Source organism: Pavona decussata, unplaced genomic scaffold (assembly GCF_977016875.1).
Source record: "Pavona decussata unplaced genomic scaffold, jaPavDecu1.1 SCAFFOLD_114, whole genome shotgun sequence".
In the NCBI taxonomy this organism is placed as follows: Eukaryota; Metazoa; Cnidaria; class Anthozoa; order Scleractinia; family Agariciidae; genus Pavona; species Pavona decussata.
In genome coordinates, this window is record NW_028145528.1 from 540620 (window position 1) to 568256 (window position 27637).

General features: G+C 39.8%; 2 protein-coding genes across 3 annotated transcripts; one reads left to right on the plus strand and one right to left on the minus strand.

Annotated features, from left to right (window-relative positions):
• Positions 1-2173: 2173 nt before the first annotated feature.
• Positions 2174-6658, plus strand: LOC146470009 (major facilitator superfamily domain-containing protein 6-A-like). Its single transcript, XM_085122098.1, has 2 exons — positions 2174-4229; positions 4722-6658. Exons 1-2 carry the CDS (start codon positions 2492-2494, stop codon positions 5051-5053), a joined length of 2070 nt encoding a protein of 689 aa, XP_084978224.1. The 5' UTR covers positions 2174-2491; the 3' UTR covers positions 5054-6658.
• Positions 6659-7234: 576 nt separating this feature from the next.
• On the minus strand, positions 7235-27621 carry LOC146470010 (putative maltase-glucoamylase 2). 2 transcript variants are annotated; one of them, XM_085122094.1, is made up of 24 exons: positions 27390-27621; positions 25663-25854; positions 24902-25047; positions 24461-24632; positions 22818-22914; positions 21915-22027; positions 21201-21326; positions 20360-20491; positions 19048-19155; positions 18588-18650; positions 16199-16312; positions 15306-15390; positions 14541-14658; positions 13918-14051; positions 13701-13735; positions 13199-13315; positions 12277-12425; positions 11337-11421; positions 10699-10755; positions 10400-10524; positions 10240-10328; positions 9514-9563; positions 8700-8861; positions 7238-8503 (listed from the first exon to the last, which is right to left on the minus strand). In XM_085122094.1, the coding sequence occupies exons 1-24, from the start codon at positions 27558-27560 to the stop codon at positions 8348-8350; spliced, it is 2796 nt and encodes a 931-aa protein (XP_084978220.1). In that variant the 5' UTR covers positions 27561-27621; the 3' UTR covers positions 7238-8347. The 2 variants fall into 2 exon arrangements, with proteins under 2 accessions (XP_084978221.1, XP_084978220.1); XM_085122095.1 differs by lacking the exon at positions 24902-25047 and having other exon boundaries at positions 7235-8503; positions 27390-27527.
• Between the last annotated feature and the right edge of the window lie 16 nt (positions 27622-27637).

The window sequence follows — 27637 nt, forward strand, 5'->3', positions numbered from 1 at the left end:
ACAGTGGAACCTCTCCTTACGGACACCTCTATAATACGGACACCTCTCTATTACGGACAGTTCACTTGGTCCCTGAGAGACCGAAATCAATATAAAGCCTACTTCTCTAAAAAGGACACCTCTATAATCCGGACGCCTATTCCCGTCCCCTTGGTGTCCGTAATAAAGAGGTTTGACTGTACCTATAAGGGAACTTCTCCCAGTCCTCCGGTCTAATACAAAAGGATCGAAATCCGGACTAGTATTCAGGGGAAGAGCTGGTCATGTGCATGTAAGTAGACAATAGTTCTTGTTATTGAACAATAAATCTACTTTTATTTCGGTGAAAAATCACTTTTTGTCTGTTTGTCCTATTAATTCTCTCCTCTCGCTCCCTCTCGACCACTCAACAGTTTTGTACTCCGGTCGGTCACAGACCCGGGGAGGGTACTGCTTGGAATTTTTGGTGGGAGTGTGCGGCTCGTTTCTCCAAATCCTGACCCTATTTCAGACCAGAATATGTAATTTTCCGGTACTCTTTTTCATACCTGTCCTCTAAAATTCATACCGTATTTTTACTTGATTTCTGAAGAATCCATAACCGTTTTCAGACTTTCAAACCAAAATCGTTCGGTCAAAATCTATACCCTATTTACCCAAAACGGATCAAAACTTATATAAGGGAGTAGCCCCCCTCCCCCTCCCCTCTCTCATGAGTCACAGGTTCCTTAGGCCGCATTAAAAATGGAGTTACAACTTACTACAAATAGAAATTATTCAATACAAGGGAACTGATTTGGAGTCCGCTCTGAACAGTCCACACTGCATACTGACCTGTACCAGCTGTTGTGCAAGCTAGTATTCGGAGAAGTGATACATCCAGCTTTTGAAAAATAACGAGAAGTGGGGCGCAGATCAGTTGAGAATTTCGGAGGCTGGTGTTTACAGTTTACAAGTGAAGCACAATCAATAACCTCTCTCATACAAAAACTAGCTGGTGGCCAATATACGGATTGTTATCTTCGTTAAATCATGTGTGTATCTTTCAATCGAAGCTATTGTTTGGTCACCACCCTCTTTTATAATTAGTAAGGTGGAGATCTACAGAAAGATCGTTTTCAGTATGCTCCACTAACTCTCAGTGCATCTGCTCTTAATTTTCGACTCTTCGGTTCCTGTATGCGTCGGACTTTCGATATCTAATGACGTGCAAATATCAGATCAGTGCAAACAGTAACGCGTTTTCTGTTTGTATAACTTACTCCACTGGCAGATCGACCCTCGTTAGTCGGTACAGATTTTCTCATTAGCATACTAAACCTAGCCCCGGGCAAGCAAATTCAGAAATTATCATACATTTATTAATTTTATAAGAAATCGACTGATATTGACTATTGACGAACAGTTTGATTTTTCTTTTTCAGTAGTAACGCCGAATTTGAACAAGACCTAGACAGATGCACGCCACATGGTCTAAATATATCGAATCCACTTCTCTAGTACACAGGCGCAACAAAGTCAAGATACCCAAACAACGTGCTTCTTTCCGAGATAAACCCGGCGGGGAATCTTGTTCAAAGTAAAATAGTCGTAAAGCAATACGTAAGGAGACAAAGTGGCGTAAAAGCCGCACCTGCCAATCGGTCAGGATAAGTTTGTTTGTCCGGTTTTTTATCTATATTTGTGGCTGGCTAGTTTGTGCATCGTCCCATTATGAAGTTCTCACTAAGCTTTTTTTGGAGTATGAGAGAATGAAGAAGTCACCTGATTTGCATGTGACAAGGAAAACAATCTTTCCTCTCTTTTATCGTTAGTCATAATTCGATAAAACGGGCAACAAAAAGCCGTGCTTTTAGTTTGGTATTACTTCTTGATACAAAAATATATATATGGTACCTGACGCATAGTCTGAAATAAAGGAAATAAGATGGCCCATTCAAAAAGACACTGCATTTTCATGCGTTATTTTCCTTCGAGTTTGAACTTGTTTTAAAATCATCGCCCACTAAAAAGGGACAAAGGGCAGATTATGTGCGGATTATTCCGGCTATAAATGGGTATGATTTAAATTTTGTTTTCCAGGAAAATGAAATCCAAGCTGGGCAGGCTGTCACGCAAACCAATAGCTTGCCTGCTGAGCCTGTTTAGTAATACCTTTGGATTAAATCAACAGAGGATACATAAAACTCATCAAATTTTTCTGTACGATGGCAGCTCTCTGCCCGCTCTTTGTCGGATAACAATAAGTTTGCAACTGACTCTACAATATTGACTTGATTATTTGTTACCAAACTGTTTTTTGTTTGCGGTTGACTGCCCACAGATGAAAGACAAATTATGACATTTATTAGCATATTTAGTTACGAGGGGTGATGTATACGACTTTTATTCTTGCATACTAATGCAACCGAAGCGTCTATGTTGTTCTCTTGTCAAGCGAGCGAACCTTGCTTACTCTCAATGAAAGCTTTCAAAAAGTGTAGGCCAAATTTGCCAGTGTCTCCTGTAGACAATGATTCCTAGCTCTTACCAGCCGATAGGATCGGATTCACCCATCGAAAACGACGAACATTTCGACGCTGGAACAACCGACAGTTCACAACAATCGAAATGGCGGAAAGCTATTCACAGACTTCGTCAAGTGGACAAGAGCTTTTTTGTGTCAAAGGCCTTCTACTTCTTCTTCTACACGGCACTGGGGACGCTTTTCCCATTTTTTAGCCTGTTTTACAAGCAACTATGGCTAACTCCAGGACAAATTGGTCTTTTGCTCGCTCTGAGGCCAGCTGTGAAACTTGTGTGCTTGCCGTTGTGGAAAATGGTGACGGACAGATACAGCAGACCCAAAGTAGTGTATTTTATTTCGATTCTAGGATGGATCGTAGGTTACTTCGGACAGTCGTTTGTTTATCCCACTAATTTGCCATGTTATGGTTATACTAAGGAGGGTTCAATCATTCAAATAAGCGGTCTCACTACTCCATCCCCAAATCATCAGCTTAATTCAAGCGCCAAACCTGAAATTAATATTACGTCAAGGGGACTGTCTCTAGACTCTCGTATTCCTTACTCCTTGCGAAAATGGGATCCGAGGAATTATCAGGACTTAAACGAGAGAAAGAAACAGAACGGGTATTTATTTAACAACGTGAAATCAACGAAAGATATTGGAAATATCGCGAAAGCGCCATTTTCACAATTGAATGATCACGATGCAAATGCGGAGTATACAAATGCAAATATGAAATCAAGAACAGACAGATTAATTCAGCTAAGTGATACTGGCGCTAGTTCCCCTTCAAAAGAGAAAAGCGGAGAAGTACATCGCGATGATCTGTCATTTAACGATGGACACCAAGCTGAAGCCTCTTCACAGGAGAATAACGACAAAATCAAACGTGGGTCTATCATGGAAGATCCAACAAGGGAAGTAATAAGAAAGAAGGAACCTGATGTGATGAAGCCGTACGAGAAATTAGGACAAATGACCGAGAGCCCCAAGCCAAATGATGATTTTCGCGTAAAATTCAACACCTGGATTTTTCGTTGTCTGATCCTAATTGTGATTTTAACCGAGATTATCACAACACCGACGCCAATGATGGCAGATAGCGCCATTGTACAATCTCTAGTGGAGACTGACAGCGAATATGGCAAGCAACGGTTATTTGGTTCGCTTGGTCTCAGTCTCGCCGCAATCCTTGTTGCAGTGTGGGTGTCTCTGACGACTGACTGTCTCCACACAGACACCATCAACTATCTACCGTGCTTTTACTTGTTTGAGATTGCTATTGGTGCCACCGTTTGGGTGTCACTGTTTGTCACGTTTGATCGGCCTCTTGGCGAGGAGAACGTGACCTACGAATTCCTGGATGCGATGAAGCTGTTCAAGAACTTCAGAAATGGCGTGTTCCTGGTTACCCTGTTCGCGTTCGGCTTCTTCCACAGCCTTCACTATTCGTTCCTGTTTTGGTATCTTCAGGATCTCGGTGGGACTCCTGTGCTTTTCAGTATCATCCTGTTGATCTACTCTCTGGCAGAAGTGGTGACGTACTTCCTGTCTGGGCACTTGGTGAAAGCCATTGGTCAGCAGGGTATGATCTGCCTGGCCTTCGCATGTTACACAACTAGATACCTCATGTACACCTACCTGAATGATGCCTGGTTTGTGATTCCAATGGAGTTGGTTCAAGGAATAACATATGGAGGAGTGTGGTCAATTGCTGCTGTTTATGTGAATGCACCACCAGGTAGGAACATAGTAACATATAGACCGACAGAATGAACTGCAATTGTCAGAGAGGCAAAATGACAGATTGAATGATTGACACTGTAAAGAGATTCGAGTGCCAGACAAACAGACAGACAGATTCCAGTGCTAGACAAACAGATTAACCGACTGACTGACACACAGGCAGACTCGGTCACTGACCAACAGCCGTACCGTATTAATATGACATGGTCATAGTTTCAGCAATGGCTACAATCTTTGTGGACATGACTTGCTAAACTGAGAACGCTCTTAGCTGGGGCTCAAAAGGTTAAGGAAAAGTCCGGCGAAATAGAAAAACACAGACGCAAACAAAAGTACCTGTACCTAAACACTAACCTCGAGAAAGATGACGTCTACATCATTCGTTCCATCTACTCCTCCCCTGCCTCCCATTTCTTGTTCAAAATAGAAAAGTATTATCACATGAACTTTTTTTCTAATATGTTCTTTGCTTCTTCTCTCCTTATAGAAGCAACACCTATGGTTCAAAGCATTCTGCACGGCAGCTACTGGGGCATAGGGATGGCGCTGGGCTCAGGAATCAGCGGTGTTATCATAGATGCCGCAGGCGCACGCACCCTTTTCCTCATTGCAGCTGGAGTTTGTTTCTTGTTTTGCATGTTTCACCTGGGCATTGACATTTACAACAAAATGAAAGCATTGGAAGAAGACCAAGAGCAGAGAATTGCCGCTAGGCGCGGGGAGGAAATCGCGAGAAAGCCCAAGAAAAAGGAAAAAGACGGTGATTTTATCGGAGCAGCAGCTGCTCCCCTGGTGCCATGCCTTCTTTATGCCAGATAAAGCTTAGTGTTTTTTTCACTCAATCTCGTAAGCAGAGTCTTTGGGCTGACCTCTGGGTACGAAATTGATTTTGAATTTATTCAACGAACTTTGCAATAGAAGGACTGAAAGGAAAACCCTCCCTATGTCGAAAAAATCATAAGAAATATCCCATCCCTCCCCTCCCCTCCCTCAAGAAAAAGGAACCCCCAAAACGTTGCGCCGTATTTTTCTTCGCCATCAAGACCATCTTTTCGGTCAAGATTTCGTGGATAGCGGCAATTTTACCCTTACAGCCCTTTGCAACCCTATCTTCCAAGACCTTTTTCCGTGGAAAACAGGCAAAAAATACGGGGCAATGTTTTGTGAATAAATTGAAGCAAAAATGATCTAAAATTATCCATGGGACGGTTAGCCTCTCACGCAGCACATAAATGGTCTTCAGTTGTCGCCGACGAATTAAATCAATAGCCATTGTATTTCTTATGTAGTGGGCTGGACTTTCAATTTAAGGGTCTGTGCCTCGATCCTGTTCTCATCTGTTATATAATTTCATGTTTCAAAGCGAAGTATTGAAATCTGTACAAAAAACCCAGCTGGTAATTGGGCAGCAGAAGAACAAAACTTTTGTCTCCTGTTGGGCTAAAAAATTATACGGGGCATTGTTTTGGGAATAGACCTTGAATGAACTTCATTTGTTTGCGAAGAAATTGAAATACTGTTATATTTCTTTCTAATGTACAAGGTCTGACTCTCGACCTGTTCTCAGCTGTTACTTAATTTCGTGTCTCTGCTGAAGCATGAAAATTGGTTCAACTAAATAAAAAGATGATTGGCTTCGTACAGCAGCTGATTGGAAAAAGAAAAAAAACAAGTATTTTGACTCAATCACAGAGACCAGGAGACAAAGAACCAACAAAATGAATTATTTTTTCGGCGTTCTTAAGAAACTTGGACTTTGAATCGATATATTATTGTATAAGGAGAAACTTATAGTTGAGAACTGCAATTATCGGTTAAACGTTTCTCATTAGACGATGTGTTCTTCATGCCCATAAGTGGTGGCTGTAGGGGAGCGGTCCGTGAGCCCCACCCAACTCTCAAGGAAAATCAGTCAGGAAGGGTTATAATTATTAGTTTTGTTCGCATGTTTGTTGTTTTTTCATTCTATCTGAAAAGTTTTCGTTCTTGGCCCGCGGGCCGACATTTCACATCAAGTTCTGGCTCCACCTCTGTATGAGACCTTTTTGTCGGCTAATACTGTTATCGGTTGATAAAGAAGCGGACAAAATTGGGCCATTTAAGGGGACAGCGCGTCAAAACAAAGTTGTAATCCAGAAAATAGAAGCAAGGCGATGTATTACCTACCCTTCAGTTGTCTCTGATGTTCTGTGGTAGGATATCGATTGTCCGGAGCACTAGCACTAGTTATTGGGAAAAATAATAACTTCAATTAATTCTTTGTTGAAAGGATGTACCCAAAAACATTTAAGATCTCCGTTCGGTTCTTCCGACAAGCAGCATGCATTAGATTATTTTTCCATTCACGAAGTCGGGAAATCGTTCAGATACACAAATATAAAGTCATCATGTTTCGATTGAAAAAATATAATAAATTTACAGTAACTTTGTTATAATTTTTTGACTCGTTTTCAAGAGTGTCTTATCTGGGTGTGTTATGGCGAGGTTGGGAGCGGGAATAAGGGAGTATGAACAATCGGTGTACCTTCACAAAGGTGTGCGAAACTCAAAGTTCGTCTGCATATATGTACCCCAGAGTGACTTTATGTGTGTGTATACAAGTCGTATACAACGCCCAGTTCCTAGGGCTCTCGCTGTCTTTTGTCTTGGTCAAAACCGTTCGAGCCCTTTGTCTCTGATACATCACCGAAACGAATTGACCGTGAACATGGTGAAGGCCTGGGAGAAAGCAGTGCAGAAACTAAGAATTTCTATTTTAAGAAAAATCAAATAACGGGTAGTACCCTTGTAGTTTTTTGTGGAAAGAACTGGGACCGTTAGCCCTTGCTACATTACCATGGATTAAATACTTCTCCACAAGGGACTCTCGCTTACGTTGTTCTTGCTTATTGTTGTGCCCAGGATAAAACGACAATAACCCTAGACAAAATGACTTCAAACACATCCCGCGCGCTCCCCTTGGTATTTAATGTTCAACAAACAGGTTTCTCCGATACTGTAACTATGTTTTCATGCTATAGATGGGTTGTCATTGTGAACACTACACTAACCAACTAAAGTAACCACTGATTCTAACCAATCGCAATACACGCAATCAACGCCGGCAATGAACCAATCAGAACACAAGCAAATGAACACTGATTTTACTTCTAACTGATCAGGAAAGTGGCGCGAGTTTTTTCAGTCAATCGACGGAACGCGTCAAGCAAAACCAAAGCAATTGTGACACTAATTTCAACACTCAATTGAAAACCGCTCGAAAGCATTTTATACGCTTATACTACACTGATTGAGTTCAACAGGGCATTTTCGTTAGCCGCCATTGGACTACAACTACCGGAATCCTTAAAAGGGAAATGTCATGGTGTTTTTGACCTCTTTTCTTTAAAACGGTGAAATAAGACCTTAACTTAACTACAAAATAATTCTAGAACAGCGAAAGGAAAGGAATCAACTAAATTCTTGAAAGGAACATCTCTTGACCTGTTCTAGCTCATTTTGGAAACAAAATGCGAGAACTTGAAAGAATTAGCCGAACATTTTTCAAGTTTCAATCCATTCCGACCTACTCTGTTTCTGATTAGAGGCACTAATCGACAGTTTTGTTTCACTGGGGTGATAATTTGTAACAAAACTAGACAATTATTTTCTTGTTTCTGTTGACAGACAAACGTTTTTGGGTTTTCAAATGACATCAAATTCTCGTGATACTTCCCCTTTAAGACATTTGCTTTCTGATGCCAATTAGAGCTACTGTTATCTGCTCTCCACTGATATTGCAAACTTTAAATTTGCCTAACAGATAGTCAGTGAAGTCAAATGATGCGATCACTGATGAAAATGGCTTCCTGTCAAAGGTTTTCCTGTCAGTTCAGTCTTGGTTGTTTCTAACGTAACAAATTAACAAGGCTGTATTTTGTTCCATCATACACGTTTTACGTTACTTTGTACGAATACGTTTCAAACAAAACAACAGTAAATAGAACATTTCTATACTGCTGAGCCACGTTCTTACTCTCGAGCATACAGGGCCTTCTAACAGTATCATCTCAAGCAAACACAGCTCTAGACTAGACAAACTGATGGCAAGACTTTAAGACTTGATATAAATCACTACTTGGTGAATACGAAACTGATGATCAGCGGCAGAATCCAGCCAATGATGGCAGAGAGATGCATTTTGTTTCCAGTCCCCTTAGGATGGGTCTCGGTCCATTTAAACTCGTGGGCTTCTTTGATATTAAGCGACAGATCAGTGATTTTCAAGACCTGCAAATAAAAGCAGAATGGAGTCATTCTAATAGAATACACTGCGGTTTCAGTTGAAAGCTTTTCAGTTACTTAAACTAACAACAACAACAAAACTTACATTAGAGCATGACCACAAGATCCATAAAATTTTATTGGAGGAAACTGTTACCAATAATAACACTACTGTATTATTTCTCCGTAATGTTTTCATCACCTTATTGTCTTTGTCAAAGTTGGCATTACATTTCATATCTTCTCCATCGATATCCAGGGACGCGATACCCTCTACCTGTAGTCCAAAAACTGTGACAAAGCCCCACTTAGGAAGATCCGAGGCAGAGTAACCATTCTTCTCGAGAGAGAATTTTAACCCGGTCTAAAAGAGGAAAGAACAAATGCTTTAAAACCATTTCAGAATCAATATGTCATCATCAAGGTCGTGAGGGTTTTAAAATAATCTGTTTCGAGTAAATGCTGGAGAATGTTCAATAAAAAGGCAAAGTTATAAAGTTGCTTTGCAATTTTTTCAATTGTAATGTCTACGCGCTACATAGAGAACAAATTATAAACATGCTTAAACGTAAGGGTATAGTAAATTGAAAATGGCATGAGCATATCAGGCATGTCCTGAGACAGACCAAAAAGTGCTTAACTGAATATGACTGTATTCAATATAAAATATTGAATTTAATAATCGTTCAGTTCGATAACCTGCGAACGCAGTCGTAAGAAGCGACAGCCGGAAATACAGTCTGCGTTCGCAGGCTATCAACTCGACTGATATTTAAATAAGGTAAGGCAATGTGAATTTGAATCGATTAGAGCAGAATAGAGTGGAGGAGAGGAGAGGGAAGGGAAGGGAGGGAAGTGGCGTGCTGAGTAGTCTTCTAGAGTAATAGAAAACAAACAAAAACAAAGGCAAAAAATCTGACAATATCATTGTCAATCTAACAATCATCCACCGTTACATTCTCAAAAAGTTAAAAAGGCCATCACTGTGACGCCAATATTAAGGAAATCTTGCGCACCCCATCAGAGGAAAACTTTATAAGCAGGTATTCATCGTTTTCCACAGTGCCTAAAGGAAGGAAATAACATCACCGTTAACAGAGGTACAAAGCCTCACACCTAATTAAAATCATCGTGGACTTGTAATATTATACACTTAATGTATGGTCTCGAGGGAACAGTTAGTTTTGTTTTCCCGACAGTCCTGATGTTTCACGAGACGAAGTCGAGTGAAACATCAGGACTCGAGGGAAAACAAAACTAACCAGTTTTCCGAGGGACCCTACATTGAGTGCTTTGTTGTATATTTAGACTTTCCCTTCAACAATCACAGCAAAACAAACAAACAACTGAGAGGGCAACAACTGCAGAATTGTATCCCGGTCGGGATACATTTGTATTTGATCAGGGGCACGTGACCAAGAATCAACCAATCACAGTGCTCGCTTTGTTGAGTGAAAGTCTAGGTATATAACAATGCATACATATACCATGATGCACTGTCAGAATATTTCCTAGAGGGAACTTGACATTGTATCCATGCAAAGTATTCAGTACATTTGATACTTGCTTTTTTCACCGTTAGCACGTCTTAGTTCCTGTCGTTAGGCACCTTCCCTATTTGAAAAGCTTTCGCTTGTGATTATTTAGTCTTGAATGAAACCTAACTCTAACCCTAAAACAAATTATTGTGTTCGCCAACATTAAGATAATGGATAAACAAGAACTACGAGAAAGTATCTTACCAATGGATTCTCCATCATCCCAGAAAAGTTCTCCTTGAGCTTTTCCACCTTTTCCGAGTGCCACGATCAGACCCATTGGCTTCTTACGGCTACAAAAGAAAGGGTAAAGTCTCAGTACATTTCTGTAAGTCATAAAAATGGTTCTAGCTGTAGAAATTACCTGAAAGCTGTGTTGTTGGCGGGTTCTTGAATGGGAATAACGTGACCGCCTTGAACATGGAGAGGAATGTGATCAAGTGGTGCGTCTAATGTCACGTGACTCTTACGAGTGTTCATCTCCTTACCCTGCAAACAGACTGACGTTAGTATTCTATATATTGTATCTCAGAACCTGGTGGGATATATTTATAAAAGGTATTATTTAGAGATGATGATGATGATGATGATGATGATGATGATGATTTAAGAGGAACCCTGGACAGTAATCAATGATTAACTGCATTAGTCCAAGATGCTTACCGTGTAATAGTCGTACCAGCGAGCATCTGGAAAGTACGCTTCAACACTCGTCTTACCCTACAAAGATTACCAAAAGGATGAAATTATTTCTAGGTTGCTTATCCGTCTTCAATTTAGTCAGAGAACATCGCTCTGTGTTTTTTGCTGATATAAAAACGAGTCAGCGAAAGAAAAGCAAACAAAGAAGCGAAACAACAGATGCCTTGGAGCGAAAAAAACACCGGAACAATTACATGGAGGGAGGACGATCCTAGCACCATTTAAACTACCTTCGCTCGGAAGGTCCTAGCACTAAGGACAAAAAAGAACATGGCGGCGGCCAGGCGTTCAGCTGCCAAAGGCCGACAATTTCTCTTCTTTTCCTTTTTCACTTGGTAGCCACCCCGACCAAAATTTCTACTTTTAAGCCAAACGAAAAGTTGTTTCGCCTTCTAGGATCTTTCTTGTGCTAGGATCTTCCTCCCTTCACGTAAACAGGGCCTAAATTAAAAGTCACCGCCAAAGATTCACGCACTCTTGAGCAAAACAAAAAATCAGCTAGTGCTCTCAGCCCTCCAATTGCTTTAAATTAACTTGAAAGAAAGGCTTGAAGATATTCAATTAAAAAAGGAATGGTGTCATTGTATTTCCTTTGTTACCTGATCTAAAACAGGTGAAATAAGTAAACTTCGACCCCAGAGAAACTGCCGATCAATATCCCAAGTGACTTTGTCGTCTGGAAACCTGTCAATAAAAATATTATTTTGCTAAAGACTGACTTTTACGCAGCATTTTAGTTTGACTGTCCGAGGCAAATGGCATATCACAGAAGTTGAGGTATAATCACCTGAGGGGATGAAAAATAAATAAATAAATAAATAAATAAATGAAACAAGGGCATGAGGGCGTGGAGCTCCAACTTTGACCAGAATTTAAATTCTCCATACACTATAACTTCTTGACCAAACATTAAGGTCACGAGAATAGAGGAAATGACCACTAAATAAAAAATGTTTTGATGCTTATGGAGAAAACCAAGGAAAAAATGCATGGTCATTTGGGGGCTTAAGGGTTAGCTGATAACTGAGAATAAATTAAACTGCGAGCTGAGAAATGGCCGAAGATTTAAGTAACAAGTGAGATTCCAGCAGGCTCTTCCACACCCTAAAGTCAAACTTTCACAACAGATTTCTCTTCTTTCTTCTCTTCTCTCTTCTTCTCTTCCACTTGACGGGTATATAACGAATTCATAATATTATCAGCTCCCAGTTGACGTGATAGCTCAGTTGGTTGAGCACTGTACCAGTGTCGCAGAGGTAATGATTTTTCAGGTAAAATAAATCCCGCTGAAATACCGCTGATCGAAATATTCGTTTTTTGCTGCTCTGAATTTGGTTCGACGAATTATGTTGGACGTTTCAGCCAACAGTCGAGCTTTACCCATTTGGATCAACCCAAATTCCAATTTAGTTCGTCTCATTTGAAGTTCGACGTTTGACCCAGGCCTTAGAAATCGTGTGTCTTCGGTTTGTTTTGAGTGTCTTCGTTTTTATGTGTTTTTTTTTTTAGTGTGACCGGTCTGGTCACGTGGCCACTTACTCGTGCATCAGAGGCCTGACCACTGTGGAGCCGTCCAGCTTTGCTTTGTAGAACAGTGTGTACAGGCATGGCAGTAATCTGTAACGTGTTTGCAACACTGTACGGGCGTTGTTTGCAAATTCATCACCAAACGCCGTAGGATCTTGAGCCTGACAAATCAAATGAACAGAGCGAGAGTTTCTTTTATGGACTATGCTTTGTTATAGTGGCGGTGTGGTGATCTGCACGTCGGATTTTCGATCGAAAGATCATTGGATAGGTGGTTCGAGGCTAGGTTGCTCTCTCTGCCTGCACCCCCACCCCACCTTCCTCAACTTCAAAAGATGATGTCTTTGTTGCATAGCCACCTGGCTACCCAGCAATAAAAATTGGTAATAAAAAGATTCAAATCTCACTTTTATTGTTTATCTAGCAATCCTGACTCTTTCAGATTTCTGAGTGAACTCAAATTTTAAAGCCTATAAAATTTTGGTCGATAATGTTCGTGGGAACGGTGGTGTCTTCGATAACCCCCCCCCCCCCCTACCCCAGGCAAGGTGGGTTCTCTTCGATCACACTTGTTATGACCAGTTTCCTTAGATGGCCTGGTTTCAGCGTGATCATCACTCTCCCTGGAGGGGATGCTAATCCAGCGTAAGGTTACCCCCAGCGCCTCCTCGCCTGTACCCATTTATAAATTATATCAATCTGGGTAGAGAGAGACTGACTGTGAAGCAAAGTTCCATGTCTGAGGAAATAAAACGACAATAAAGCAGGGACCAACTTGGCCTTCAACCACCAACCCTGTAAGTGAAGGTTTTAGTGTTTTAGTGAAGCGCAAAATGTGCACAGTTTCTATATTTTTTCCATCAAATCAACCGCAAAATGCATCATCATGATCCATACGAATTTATGTAATCTCTGAAAAGAGATTTATTTATACCTTGTTTCCAAATCCATTATGATTTCTGAAGAAAGGATAAAACGCTCCAAGCTGTGTCCACCGAAGACACATCTCACTCGTCGGATGATCAAAGAAACCACAAACGTCTGCTCCATTCTAAAAAGAATGAAGATAACTTTGGATGAGTGGCTTTGACGAAACACTTGAGAAGGGGAAGAAGAAATTCAACGAAAACCGATGAATACGACCCTCGACAGGCCACAAAAATTTGGTTTTGACAGAGATTCACTTAAGTTTACTTAGCCTTTCCATATCGAGAGTGTTGTTTCGCCGGTGACCAAAGACGTAATGAGAAACTTAAAGCGATCAATGCTAACGTAACCCTGTTGTACAACATCATCAGATTTAGCGCGAAAGAGTGAAACGAGTCAATCGATTTGCTGTCCACTAGGAACTACATTTCTTGACGGTTCCTCTCTAGTCAATTAAATGTTTACATAAAAAATATCACATCAGCAAATAGTAAACAAAAATTACTTACGTAAGGGATTCCAAAGAGGTTGAACTCGAGCATGCCTAAAAGAAACAAAAATATTAAAATAACTTTGAATTTGGTGGGATCATTCATGATTTTTAAGATGCCTTGATCGTAATCTGCTCGATCCAGAACCACAACACCACGTCCTTTGTCAGGTTTTAAAAAGAAACAGCAAGTAAAAGATTTTGAAAAGGAAAAGGTGTAAAAAGTTTGCATTTACCAATGATTGACGGATGAAGTTGGTCCCATGATGCTTTGTTGTCTCCCAGCCAGTGTCCGGCATATTTGCCGCTGCTAGCAAAAGTTGATCTTGTAATCACGAGACTTCGTTTACCTGTGGTATTCCTTGCTGCCCTGAAACAGTTTTAAAAGTAACAAAAATCAGCTATGTGCAGATGTTAACCGCTGATACTTTGAAATAACGTTAGTGATACATAACTTCCGAAAATAACCAGTAAAAAACAAAGAAAGATGAGAACAAAGGGCGTGCCATAACCAGCATGCACATTCGACGTCCGCGTGCCTCTGCGAAAAAGGGACTAAAGCATGATAACCTATTACAGACAGAACAAATAAAATTCTGTCTAACTTCAACCTCCAGACATTTCTTTCCAACTTCAATCACCTCTCAATTTTGACTTGCCTTAGAGACTGTGGGTGCGTTCCATTCGGAGCGGCCACACCGGTCAGTTCGAGTTAAACGCAGAGTGGAAACTAAGTCTATTATAGTGTAACCTGTATCCTTTTCATCAATATAGGCACTTGCGCGTTCATATGCTGAGTGTAGTCAGACTCACTCCATATAATAGTGTGACCTAAACCTTAAGCACCTACTGCACTTACTCAAATGTTACAAGTGTCTGGCTCCAGCCGTACAAACTGTGTACATTGTAATGTATATTATTGGTCTGCTGCGCGTTCATACACAAAGTTTTATCAGCCATGACGTTCCCGTTGATCCCTGCAGGAACAAGAAAATAATGTTTAGTTGATTTAAATGCTGAAAAAATTACTCTTCGTCCTCGTCCTCGTCCTCGTTGGGTGCTACTGATTTATCGGCGGCGCCATGGGAGGTGTATTACCATGTCAACTGTGACGTGAATAAGAAACCGAGCCGATACCAGTTTTTTTTAATCGATCCCATACGAATACAATAGTTACGATATTTGGAATTTTTTCGATATCGATTCCGATATTGTGAAGAAAATGTTCGATATTGTTACCGATACTGTGGCGTTGTCATCCAAGACTTTTCTGTGATGTTGTCACCTATACTCAGAAAGACTTTTTATGGACTGTAAACATCAAACAAACAAAAAAACAACGATAGCAACAGTGAATTTAATTGTTGTGATACTTCCTTCGAGCACAGTGCAACAACGGTAAAATATTGGATTTTGGCACCAAAAAAGTGGGCGGTCACGTGAGCAGTATCAAAAGAGATCGTAATATTCCATATTTGTCGCAAGTATCGATAGTTTTCAAGGAAACATTAGTATCGAGTATTTGGCATCGGTATCAGCTATGCAACCCCTGCCTTCAAAATTTCAGCGTTATGGACAGATTAAAACTTTTACGGCTAGTTACAAATTGAAATAAATTGCTCACGAGGTTTGTACGGAGGGTAGTCCCACTTGTTTTTGCTGCACCCACTCACACTTCCTATCACAAAGTTTGCCGGTTCATTCATGTCCTGTAAATTAAAGGTGACATAGATTAAAGGAAAAAGGCGAGTCTGAGAATAGCAATCATCGCAGAATTAAGTTTTGCAGTTAAGCAAGATTTAATGAAGAAGACACAATTTTCAACTCTATTCCAGAGTCATAATCATGTCGTGTCACAAGGATGTTACACTAGCGGTATTTATACCTAAGATAATTAGCATATGGTATACAATGAATGAACAAGTCTAATTCTCTGGAGGCTCTAAGGCCTTCATTAATTGTAGGCTTCAAGTTCTTTATGTAGAAAGCTTCTAGAAAACCAAGCTGTCACCACTTGTCATTACGATCTATTATTTCACAGTTATTGTGAACCGCCTCGTGTATGTGGTCATTCAAATTGACATTAATAGAGCAATTAGTGGAATCAGGCAAGCCGAAAAAACTAACTAATCAAATAAGTGTCTGAACATAGGTTGTTCTTGGTCGCAGAGGTGAAACCCTGATTAACATATCTATCAAGAAACTGAATAGGTTATTTAGCGATAATGTTAAGTTTGTAACACATTATTCTACTTCCAAGCTTTCTCATTATTGTTCCAACAAGGATCCGGTCTTTTTTTGCATAAAGCTAATGTCATTTAGAGATTAACATGTCCTGGGTGTGCGCAACATTATATTGGCAAAACAGATCGTTCCTTAGCTTTTACCAGATCTGAACAACCTACGTTCAGACACTTATTTAATTGTGATAGATTTGAAGAATCTTTAACATTAGCAGCCTAAATAAACGTTTGGGAGGTTTATAAAGGAAGTATAGAAGCTCTTAATTGAACTTACAATCCACAATCCGTCAAATTCAATGATTTTGTGAAAGTCCTTGATAAGTTCACCCCAGTATGTCTTGATGTTTGGATGGAAAAAATCTGGAAAAGTGGCGTATTGACGGTACAGCTGAAATCAAACAGGAGAACCACATAAATTAACGATAAAAAACTCTGCCAAGCCACTGGATAATAGGCTGAGAAGCCTAGCGGTTATTAATTCATCGATCTATAAAGCTGCGACAAACGTAACAGCGCGTTCAATATCACTGATTCCAAGTTGTTTTTGCGCAGTTGGAAAGTCACTTCCGCTTTTGGTGTCATAAAATAGAAACTTAGCGTCACAGTTACGGGGAGATCAACAGTTATTTCTTCAACTGAAAGACGCCAAAGTTACAGACCTTTTTTTTTTAACACGCTTTATTTAAATACGCAAATACACTTAGGTTGCTTACAGTTATATAAATTACTAACACCGTATACAGTATTTGAATTTTACAAAGTACTTTTCTGTTAAGTTAAAAGAGAAAAAAAGACAACTAAGTAATCGAGAAAAAGAAAAGAAAAGAAGAAAAAATTATTAAGATAACAAAAGAAGTTAAACAAAAAAACTACAAAATCGAGCCTCTGCATTAGCTTACATATGTGAGTTAAGAAAAAAAATGCATCACATCATTCATTTTGATTGAGAGCAGAAATTTCATTTAAGCACATTTTTCTAATTTCCATTGAATAGTAAGTTTGTTTACAAGCTCATCTAAAGACAATTCTTTCTGAAGGTGTTTAGAGGAGTATAGATATATTGTTTGACCAAGATGATGAGTAAATCTAGCCTGCGTCTTTCGGGGTCCGAGAGAGCATCAGTTACATGATGTATATCACGAAAGACAATTTGTTCGTTCGAGAGTGTTATTGTAGTACCTTGGCACTGGTTGAACCATGATATAATTTGCGAGTAAAGTTTTACAGACTCCCTGCAATCAATAAAGGTGTGTTCTATTGAATCAGCACTAGAGCAATATATACATTTATCGTTATCCGCTAAATGAAATAGTTTGAGTTCTCTCCTTGTTACAGTTATTCTATGCAGAAAACGAAAACAAAATTGACAGAGTTTGTTATCCTTAGTAAAGTGGTATATATCTTGAAACTTATTTGACCAATCAACATGTATTTGAGGATAATAGAATGAAATCTGTTCTTTAAAATCATCATCTTCTAGGAGAGAGTTATTGAATTTCCACGTGCCCGGGCCTCTCTAAAGTTCTCTTTATATGTTAATCTTCAAGAAAGTCGCCTTATGATCAGGTGCAACTGACATTCGAATCTCAGCATTTTGGACTTCTATGGAGATCGAGCGGGATACCAAGATAAAAATTAATAGTTTTAGATTCGTAGGTGAAAGATCTTGTTTTGGGGTGCAATTTTCGATAGATATCAATAAGATTCAGTTCACTCATAAGATTGCCAACAGCATCCCTGTAATTCGTGGATTTCCAGGCTACACCCCCACTTTTATCTGCTTTAGTAAGTGTACAATTCCAATCACCCGCGATAATTCACCTGGAGGTATCCGTTTTCTTTAAAAAAAATTCACTTAAGTTTTTAATAAATTCATTTTGGTCTCGACAATCAGTGGGTGCGTAGATATTTACAATGAAAAATATTTCCTCAGAGATTTTGAGGTTTGAAATCAAGATTCTGCCTTGATGATCAGTTTGAACTACGTCGAGATTAAGCGTAGAGTTTGGGTTTGCCAGAATACATACGCCCTTAGAGTGTGCAGTTCCATGGCAGAAGAAAATTTTTCCGCCCCATTCCGCAGACCATATTTTTTCATCATCCGGTTGTGAATAGGTCTCTTGTGAACAAAAAATATTGGCTTTTTGCTGTTTTAAATAGCAAAAGATTGCTCTCCTTTTGTTTGGCCATGGATTTCTTATACCTCGCACATTTAGCGAGATAACTTTTAGATTACCTACCATTATTATGTGAAAGAATTGCTTGCATACAAAATATTGTTAAGTGAATGCGAGACCCAGAAGCTAGAAACAGTACGTGACAGGAGACGAAAAAGAACGTAAAACTATTCACTCCTGGGAATTGAACAAACAACCGGCTATAAACAAGGAAATAATTAGCATTTCTAATTGAACTTTGTGCATTGCCTGACAGCCTTCAGTAAACCGAACAAAGAAAATACAAATGAAGAAAAAAGACGCAAAATAAAATAAGGAGAAAAATAATCCAAAAACGATGGAAGACATAACGTAGAAAACACACATAAACGACTTACCTCTCGAGTTTTGGGATATGTACAATCAAACCGTATCATGTCTGGGAAGCGCAAATCCAGGAAAAAAGGAATAATTTTGCTAGTAATTTGAAAGTTCAAAGTTACAGACCTTTGTTTGCTCGTCCCACGGCAAGCTGTTGTTCACTGTCACGTTTTCGTATGTTGGCCACACCTTAAACAAACCAGAAAAACCTGTTACGCAATTAAAAATAAACTGCCACTGAAAAACAGTTTTGAGGACGGACGCGATGTTTTCTTTTTTCCCCTCGAGTACTTTTGAAAAACAGAGATTTAAGTGTAAGTGTAAGTGAACTCATGAATTTGCCACTGAGCGTTAGCCCTAGTAAGGAAATGGGAGATTGCACGAGGCAAAGAAAAAAAAATCTCCGAGCTCGGCGAAAATCGAACCCACGACCTCCGGCTTTGATCGTCCGTTGCTCTACCAACTGCGCTACAAGGCCAGGCGAAAGCAAGTGTTGGGTACTGATTATGGTGGTAACTGGGTAGAAATGAATGTTATAACAACAGGGCACAACATTCATTTCTTTCAATACTTCAGGAAACGTTACCTTTCCAAAAAGATTCTCTCCAGTGTCACCATCTTTAATGAACACATTTAAGGTATTTCCCCATTCATGGGGACGATAATTCGAGTCGTTGACTCCAATGGCGGGGTCCTAAGTTAAAGAAAATAAAAAAGTCATGTCAATTCGATTAATCATAAAAATCGCTATACAGGATGACATCAGCTTTCTTTGTGGCTGAGTACAACAGAACAGCAGAGGGGAGCAGGGATGGCGCAGTGGTGAGAGCACTCGCCTCCCACCACTGTGGTCCGGGTTCGATTTCCGGACTCGGTTTCATATGTGGGTTGAGTTTGTTTGTTGTTGGTTCTCGTCCCTGCTCTTATACATACATACATACATACATACATACATACATACATACATACATACATACATACATACATACATACATACATACATACATACATACATACATACATACATACATACATACATACATACATACATACATACAACCTTTATTTATACACGATAAAAATGTCAAAGCTAACAAGCTTGTGGGGTCGTGTTCTAGTAAGATACATAACAACACTACAATAATTAGATAAAAATAATTCTTACAAAATAAAATTTTGATAAAAACGAATGAAGTCAATAGTTAAAAATAAATAAAATTCTCCGATCTTTTGTTGATTATTTGTGGGACTCCTAGGGTTTTTCTCCGGGTACCCCGGTTTTCCTCCCTCCACAAAAACCAACCTTTCCAAATTCCAATTCGACCTGGAAACAGTGGAAAGAAGAGCCACCCTGTCGAATCCACTGAAATTCCCATTAACACTTAAATTATCGTTTGATTGAGAGACCAGCTGGAACCTAACTGCAAACTTTATAAACGAAATCAGTTTTAGGCCTTGTTCAGTCAAGACTATTGTAGGTACCCATGTCAGGGCCGTGTGCCAGGGCCTGAGTGAGAAGGAAGTTGTTCAGACTGCTTGGTACCTAAGGGCAAACGTTTCCACGATCGTCCTTATAAGCGCCTTATAACCGGACCCGGACACCCAGTCTGAACGGGGTCTAGAGATCAGTTTGGATTAAATACCCAGTCTTGTTTGGTCGCTTTGTCACAAAATGGCAACAATGTCGATCAGTTACTTGTTCGTTTAGTACTCGGCATCAATCAAAAGCCAATTTTAGGTTAATTTTGCCTGCGGGGAAAAAAGTCCACTCAGTTTAGATTTTAAGTAAAAACGAGGGCTGATTTATGGGGAACGTATGTTCCATGGTGGCATTCTCTCATCGCAAGCTCGTTTCGTGGATGCAAGAATAAAATGTAGACACCAGTAAGAACACAAACCAGTATGATGACATAACGCAATCCATCCTTCTTGATTGAGCGAACAAATTCAGGTAAACCCTTGAAGTTAACAGGATCATATGTGAAGTCTTTCTGTCGTATCATGTAGTCAATGTCGCCAAACTGTACATCCTATTTGATAAGTAGAAAATCAAATGAACAGGTAAACTTCATCATTTTCTCAGGGAACCGGTCATAATAAGTTTGTTCGAAGAGGACCACATTTTCTGGGATAGGGGGTTATCGAAGACACCACCTATCTCACAAAACATTTTATTTGCTTTAAAATTTGAGTTGATACAGAAATATTCAGCCAGCAAGAGTCAGCATCGCAAGATAAACATTGAAGTTTGAATCTCGTGAACATTTTTTTACTGTTGGATAGACAGGTGGCTGTGCAATAAAGACACCGTCTTTTGAGGTTGAGGAAAGGGGGTGCAGGCAGAGGCCACCATCTATTTTGTGATTTGGTGGGTCCTGTTCGAGTATTAGTTAATCTTGAAATTCGTGTTGTTCTACATTTAAAATTTTTAAAAGGACACACATTTTATTTCGCACCCCTTTGGAAAGGAAAGTAATGCCCAAGATAGTATTGTCATCATGACACTGCTAGATCAGTTACATACACTGGAATTTAATACTGGAGAGGGAGGCTACACATTAGACAGGGAAGAGCTGTCCAGTCATGTACATGGTGTCTTTTTATAGTGTTTGTGGGGCAGGTTAATTTGCCGCTTCTCTAAAATTGTTATTCCTTCAAGGATGCTAAAGTTCTCGCGGATAGTACAAAGAATTCGAATACCTCATTAGTAAGATGGAAATAAAAATGACAACAACCAACCTGGGGTAGATTGTGTTTGCGCATGTTTTCCACCAGGTTCTTCACTGTCTCAATCTTGTTATATCCCCAGCGAGATAGCTGGAATCCTAATGACCAATATGGCGGCAAAAATGTACGGCCGATAGCCTGAAAAAGGACAAGAAGGAAGTATGTCTTCGAATTGATCGTTTGATTGGTTTCGTTTCCAAGTCACTGCCACAAATCTCAAGTTCTTACATCTACCATATGACAAATAGATGTTACGCTGTCAGCCTATCTTTACTTGAAGTAAACAAAGGAAATCCTAGCTTTCGTAGCAAGTATTTCTGCAGCGTTTTGTGCACTTTTCGCTGTTTGACCGTACGGAAATTATCTGCGCGGTCTAAAAGCGAAAAGCGCACAAAACAGCAACGGACGTAGCAAGCTTGGGCCAAGAAACGATTGATTTGGGGAGAGGGGGTTATTTTTATTCGGGGGAAAAATAAAAACTGCGTGCACTGATTTGCCTTGTTGTGGTGACGAGATCACGTCGTTCAACGGTCCGTTGAACGAGATTTTGTTTTGAGCTGCTTATCAGCACAGCAAAAAACATGAAAAAACAAAACTGACAAATCAAAAACTAAGACGCGCTTATAATTCCTTTCGGAAATCAAAACGCCTTTATGGTAACAAACCACTCTTAAATTGTGAAAGTGTAAAACGGATATAAAAATAAACGATTCAGGCTCTGGATACCTCAGTATATTGCATTACAACTTCTTCAGGGGAGGGGCCGAGGAATAGGTAGAAATCAAGAATTCCTCCAATTGTGCGATACGTTATGGCTGGCTTGGGCTGCAGGGCGATATCTGTAAGGACAGGCAATAACAAGACGGTATGAAACATTTTACCACTATACATCAGGCCCCAGTTGTTCGAAGAGCGGATAACTTTATCCACTGGATACGTCGCTATCCAGCGGAGCAAATGTACTCCAACCAATGCTTTTGCCAAGTTTTCCCACACAATCCCATTCTTAAATTTGACATATGCTTCTACTCTATTCACAAATTATAGGACTATCGGAAAAATCTTGCTCACATTTTATCTGCCGGATAGCGAACTATCCAGTGGATAAAATTATCCGCCCTTTGAACAACTGGGGCCAGGAATATAACATTAGCCCTTCTACGGTGGACCCGGCTGATCCCTCAAGTCAAGACCTTAGTTTTATTTCTCGAAGACGACTTATTTCTGTATTAAAGCCCACCTTCGTCGTAGGTTACTGGCACCAACGTTCATGTAGAAATTTACCGTAAAGCATTGATGACACTAGAAGTGAGAACAATATGGACGACTTGCAACCGTTTCGTGCAATTACCCAAACAAAGCCTGGTATCTCAAAGCTCTGGAAAAATATTTATTTCCGTAGCGCGTAAAAGAAAACCTTGTGCGCAAAGTGCTCGTGATAATTCAATTTTTAGTGATGTATATTATTTTGAAAGTTAAATGCCAATTGTCATTATAATGAATGAGACATTGGGTCATTTTGTGCCAAAAATGAATCTTGGCCCTCGGATATTTCGGGAGTTTTGAGAAACTCTCACCAGAATTCAGTAGGGAATTCACAACTGTAAAATGAGGCGTTCTTGGACTTACCCATCGCATTACTGTTCATAAGAAAAACTCCATGCGCTTTTCCATCGTTTTCCATGCAAGTATAGAAGGGATGATGCCCGTACAAATTTCCTCCACTCTGTAAACATTCATCAAACAGTAATTATTAAGTATTTGATGTAAAACTTTGAGCCCGTTAAAAAATAACAAAATATACGTAAACCGCTCAAAGAACAAGATATCTGGCAATTGCTGCGAATTTCATGTCCCGGATACAGAGACTGTTTCCAGAAACCACAAGAAAGGTAACTATCAAACTCACTACCATTGCTATGGTGGGCAAACCAAAACTGAGCCTTGCCGAGAAATCATGAAACGCACAGAAAAGAGACATTAGACCAGGCTAGGACAGCCTTCTAACCACATCTTCTGTACCAGTTTTTCAAACGCAAAGTGTACATGGTCATTATTTAATGGTAAGAATTTGTGCTTAGTCTAAGTGAACGATTAAATGGCTGTGAAATGAAAATACCAGAACAGATTTAGTCCCATGATTATCGCGGTCCGCTTGCAAAATAGGAACCTTCCGTAACCACGACGACAACGCTGAATAAAAGTCACTTAGAAATACACTATGAGTATCTGATCTACTTAGTGATGCAAATAAAGTATCTATCTACCATGATTCCAACTCACACGACTTGCACAATGTGGCCAAATTATCCAGAAAAATATCTAGTGGCAATGGCGTTCAAGCTTTAGACAGAAACTAAAACTTTCGAGTTTGTTGATTTCTCAAAGAATGCACCAAAATTGTCAAGGCACGTCCAGAGCCATCGCTTCGCTGTTTCACTTTCTCGTCGCCGTTGCGCCATGACCCTAGGTGTGCTGAAACGTATCCTATATGTACCATCTTTCCTACACCGGTGGAATGAAACACGAGGAATCTACTCGTAGGGTAGTATTAAATACTCGACGATTAAATGCAATCACATAACGGGGGAGTGGTGACAAAAAGCTACAGTTCAGTATAAGAAGCATTTATTACTAAATACAGATGATTCAGCTTCTATCATTACTGAACATTTCTGCTATTTGGATGATCCTAACTCGCTCTCTATTTTGTTGTTACAATTTTACTTTCCTTAGTTGAACTCTGTTTTAGTGGCCAATGTGAAATTCAACCTTTGTCATGTAAAACTGACCTGAGTTAAATAAATCATCTTGTCTTGTCTTTCCTTGAACTACGTCTCTTTCGAAAAATAGATCACAGAATAACTCTGCAGTGTCTGTTGTAGTGCTAAGTGAACCTATGAATTTCACTACTGAATGTTAGCCCTAGTAAGGAAATGGGACATCGCACGAGGGAAAGAAAAAGATTATTAACCACGACGGAAATCGAACCCAGGACCTCTGGATTTGATCATCCGTTGCTCCACCGACAAAGCTACCAGGCCAGAAGAGAGCAAAGATCTTTAACTTTGCCTCGTATACAGTATCCCATTTCCTTATTAGGGCTAACGTGCAGTAGGAAACATGTGGCTTCACTTAGCACTACAACATACACTGCAGCGTTAATTCTCTGATCCATCATTTATGTCATTAGTGCTAGCGGCACAACATTCATTGTACGTCTCTTTCTAGACTATGTCTTCATGCAGTTGCGGAAATGTTACGCTACTTACAAAAGGAAACTGATCTCTTGAAAAGATAGGCAGCACCTCCCAGGCTGATAAGTTGTGTTTGAACGATTTATGTTCCTGTTCACCAAAACCGTACACAAATGAAGAGGGAGGCTGGGTCGAGATTTGGATAAATTGGTCCTCAAAAATGAACACACCAACAGAAGAGTCCCACCTGAGAATAAATATATACTATCAGATGCTTTGGAGAGCTATGAACTTCGGACCTACACACCGGTTACTGTCGCGAGAGGGGTAAGCGGGGAAACAACTGCAAATTGGTTTTCACACACCCGGAACGGTAAACAATTTAGAGACGGTAAACCGCTAAAATTAATTTTGGGAGTGGATAAGTGAAAAACGCTCTGTAAATTTCCACGCCACACAACTGCCTTCTAAGAATCAAAGCTCCATACTTGATCCACGTGAACAGTATCTACTTACAGTACAGCGTCGGTTTCTTTTCGTTTAATTTGCAGAGAGAAAGGATTGGATTTGGTCTCAACTGTGTACTTGGGGTTGGAAGCCTTTGTGGTTGCTGTTGGCATCTCGACTGGGACTTCGTATCTTTTATTCTTTGCGTCATACAGCTGCCGAAAGAATATGAATGACCAAAAAGTAAATTTCTCTGTACATTATCATATACAAACATGTGAAACCACAACTTGAGGATGCGGAGTTCATGAAAGCCACCAAATCATCTACCACAAAGGATTTGTTTCCCGCGAATGTTTTGTCTTTGCGCTTATACTTATCGTATTCCTTTCCATTTCCGGCGAAGAACAGAGTTTATAAACGGCTGGGACTGTTTTTCCCTAAAATCTATGAAGTGTCCTCACCCCATCTTACAGTGTGTGTGTGTGTGGGGGGGGGGGGGGGGGAAGCTTTTTTTAATCTCAGGTCTCAAGAAAGAAGGACTTATTAGAGAAGACGCTTAATACTAATGGGAGGTCTTAAAAGAGGCTTAAAAAATCTTTCGTTTTGATCTAAAGAGGCAGTAGCTTTCTCCAATGGTATTAAAAGTTAGGTTGTCAGGCATGCTTCTGTAAGCTTAGTATTTCAAAACTTAACACGTAAAGTGACGTCTGGCACGTGCATTTCTGCTACAAGAGATCCGGCAACGAAACGTACTCAGAACAGTTTATTTGTGCGTCGTGTGTGGTGACCTGCATTCAAAAGTTTAGTCTTTCACTTTCATATTCTACCTTAAATCTGACGCGGTCATCTGTCTGAAACTCAACGTCAAGCGTGAGTTCATCAATATCCTGTCCATATATGGTTGTTGCAGATGAGCGTCGTTTCAGTGTGGCTTGGACACCTAGCTTTGAAACTCTCGCGTCGCCTTCCATCTTGTATCCACCGCTGTAAGATTTTGGAAAGAAGCACGACGGGACGCCCTACAAACAAAAATAGCAAAAGAATTTCTGTGACACCAATAATTAACAATTACCCTTCGAAATCGCGTGGAATATCGCCTGATAGTTAGCTAACGAGGCCGTCGGCCGAGTTGGCTAAAACCAGGGATATCCCGCAAGATTGAGCAGGATAATTGTTTTATTATTCAACACATTGATTGATTGTTGTAGAAAAGCTGGGGACGATCTTTATTTTGCCATTTTCCTCCCGATACACGAAATTACGTATATCCCAGGATCAATATTGACAACGGACGACGAATATTCAGTGCACCATGACCATATTTGAGTAGTGTTACTATGTGTTGAATAATAAAACGCGTTCTTCACAGAACAAAAAAAAAATTAAAAAAGGATAATTACGTCCCGCCAGCCTGTCTTCTTTCTGTCTGTCTGTCTGTCTGTCTTTTTTTTTTTTTTATTTCTTCTCCTTTCTTTCTAGCTTGTTTCCTTTCTTTTTGTTTAATACTGTCTGTACATTTCTGAAAATGTTCCTCAGCAGCCACTAACATATTTGTTTCACGAATACCTCAAATACTGCTGCCAACACAATGGAGATTTAAAAGAAAATAAGATGGCGTGTAGCATCTTTGAAGCATTCGATCGATAATGGAATTGACACAACTAAAAAAAATGTCGTCAATCTCTTTTCAATTTCTGTTGATTCTATATCTACAATTTCAACATGTCACTTTGTTGTCAGGTGTTGATGTAAGTCTGGGAGTGACACAAAAAACAGCACAAGATATGTCGTCAAATATATAGCGAAAAACTCTCCAGTTAATGCGAATCTGCTCAATTATTCTTTTTCAGACTTCCTTTGAACTGATCCTTCCTTACTGTACATTTTTTTCCCGACACGTTTGAATGGTGCCTTTGAACCAGTTTGAACTTGTCGCAAAACTGAAAGCCAGGGTAGTTGTCTTTTCATTTCAACAGTGTACATATTCTTTGAACTTTCAAAGCCATGAAAGCTGGAGAATAAAAGGATAATCTATAAATGAAAAGATCAAGCTAAGTTGATTTGGGATGTTAAGCAATATGAACCGCTTGTTCGCTCGCGATTGTCACGAAATGCACCTTTGGAATCGGCGACCCGACATTGACCCGACGATGCCACGTACATAAAATATCTTTAAAATCTTTCACAATTATCAAGCTCACAAGCAGTCTTCCTTAGGTTTTAATTTCTTGCCAGATGGGTAAGAAGTTACACGGAATGCAATTTTTCTCAGTATGGCATTCTGACATCGGAACACGTAGTTTGCAAGCCTGAACAGCTGTAGAGTTAAACAATAGACTTCGTTAAACCTTCGGAGGTGCACTCAACCATGATCCAGACGAAAACGCGAAATTCACAATCGAAAAACGAGCTCAAGGATACGACAGTCAGTAAAAAATCTTAAATCTTTTGCTTAAGTGTACTTTGACGAATTAATGTAAGTCTGCCCTCTGAAATATCACACGTGAGACAGTCCGGACTCTTCGTAATGTAAATATAAAATTAAATTTAGTACCTCTGCACTCGTTTCCTCCCATGTACATCCGCGAGACTCGCAAAGAGTTTGGTTTCCCTTTTCAGGATAACAGTCGATTTTGTCCTTATCAGCAACATGTTCAGCGAATGCTGAAGACAGCAATGAAACGAATAAAACAAGAAGCAACGTTTGCCTCAAGAGAGTCGCCATAGTAGCTAGAGTGTAACAGGAGAATTTGTTGTACCCTGGGCTGCAGAACTCCACTACTGACGTGACAACGACAGGGG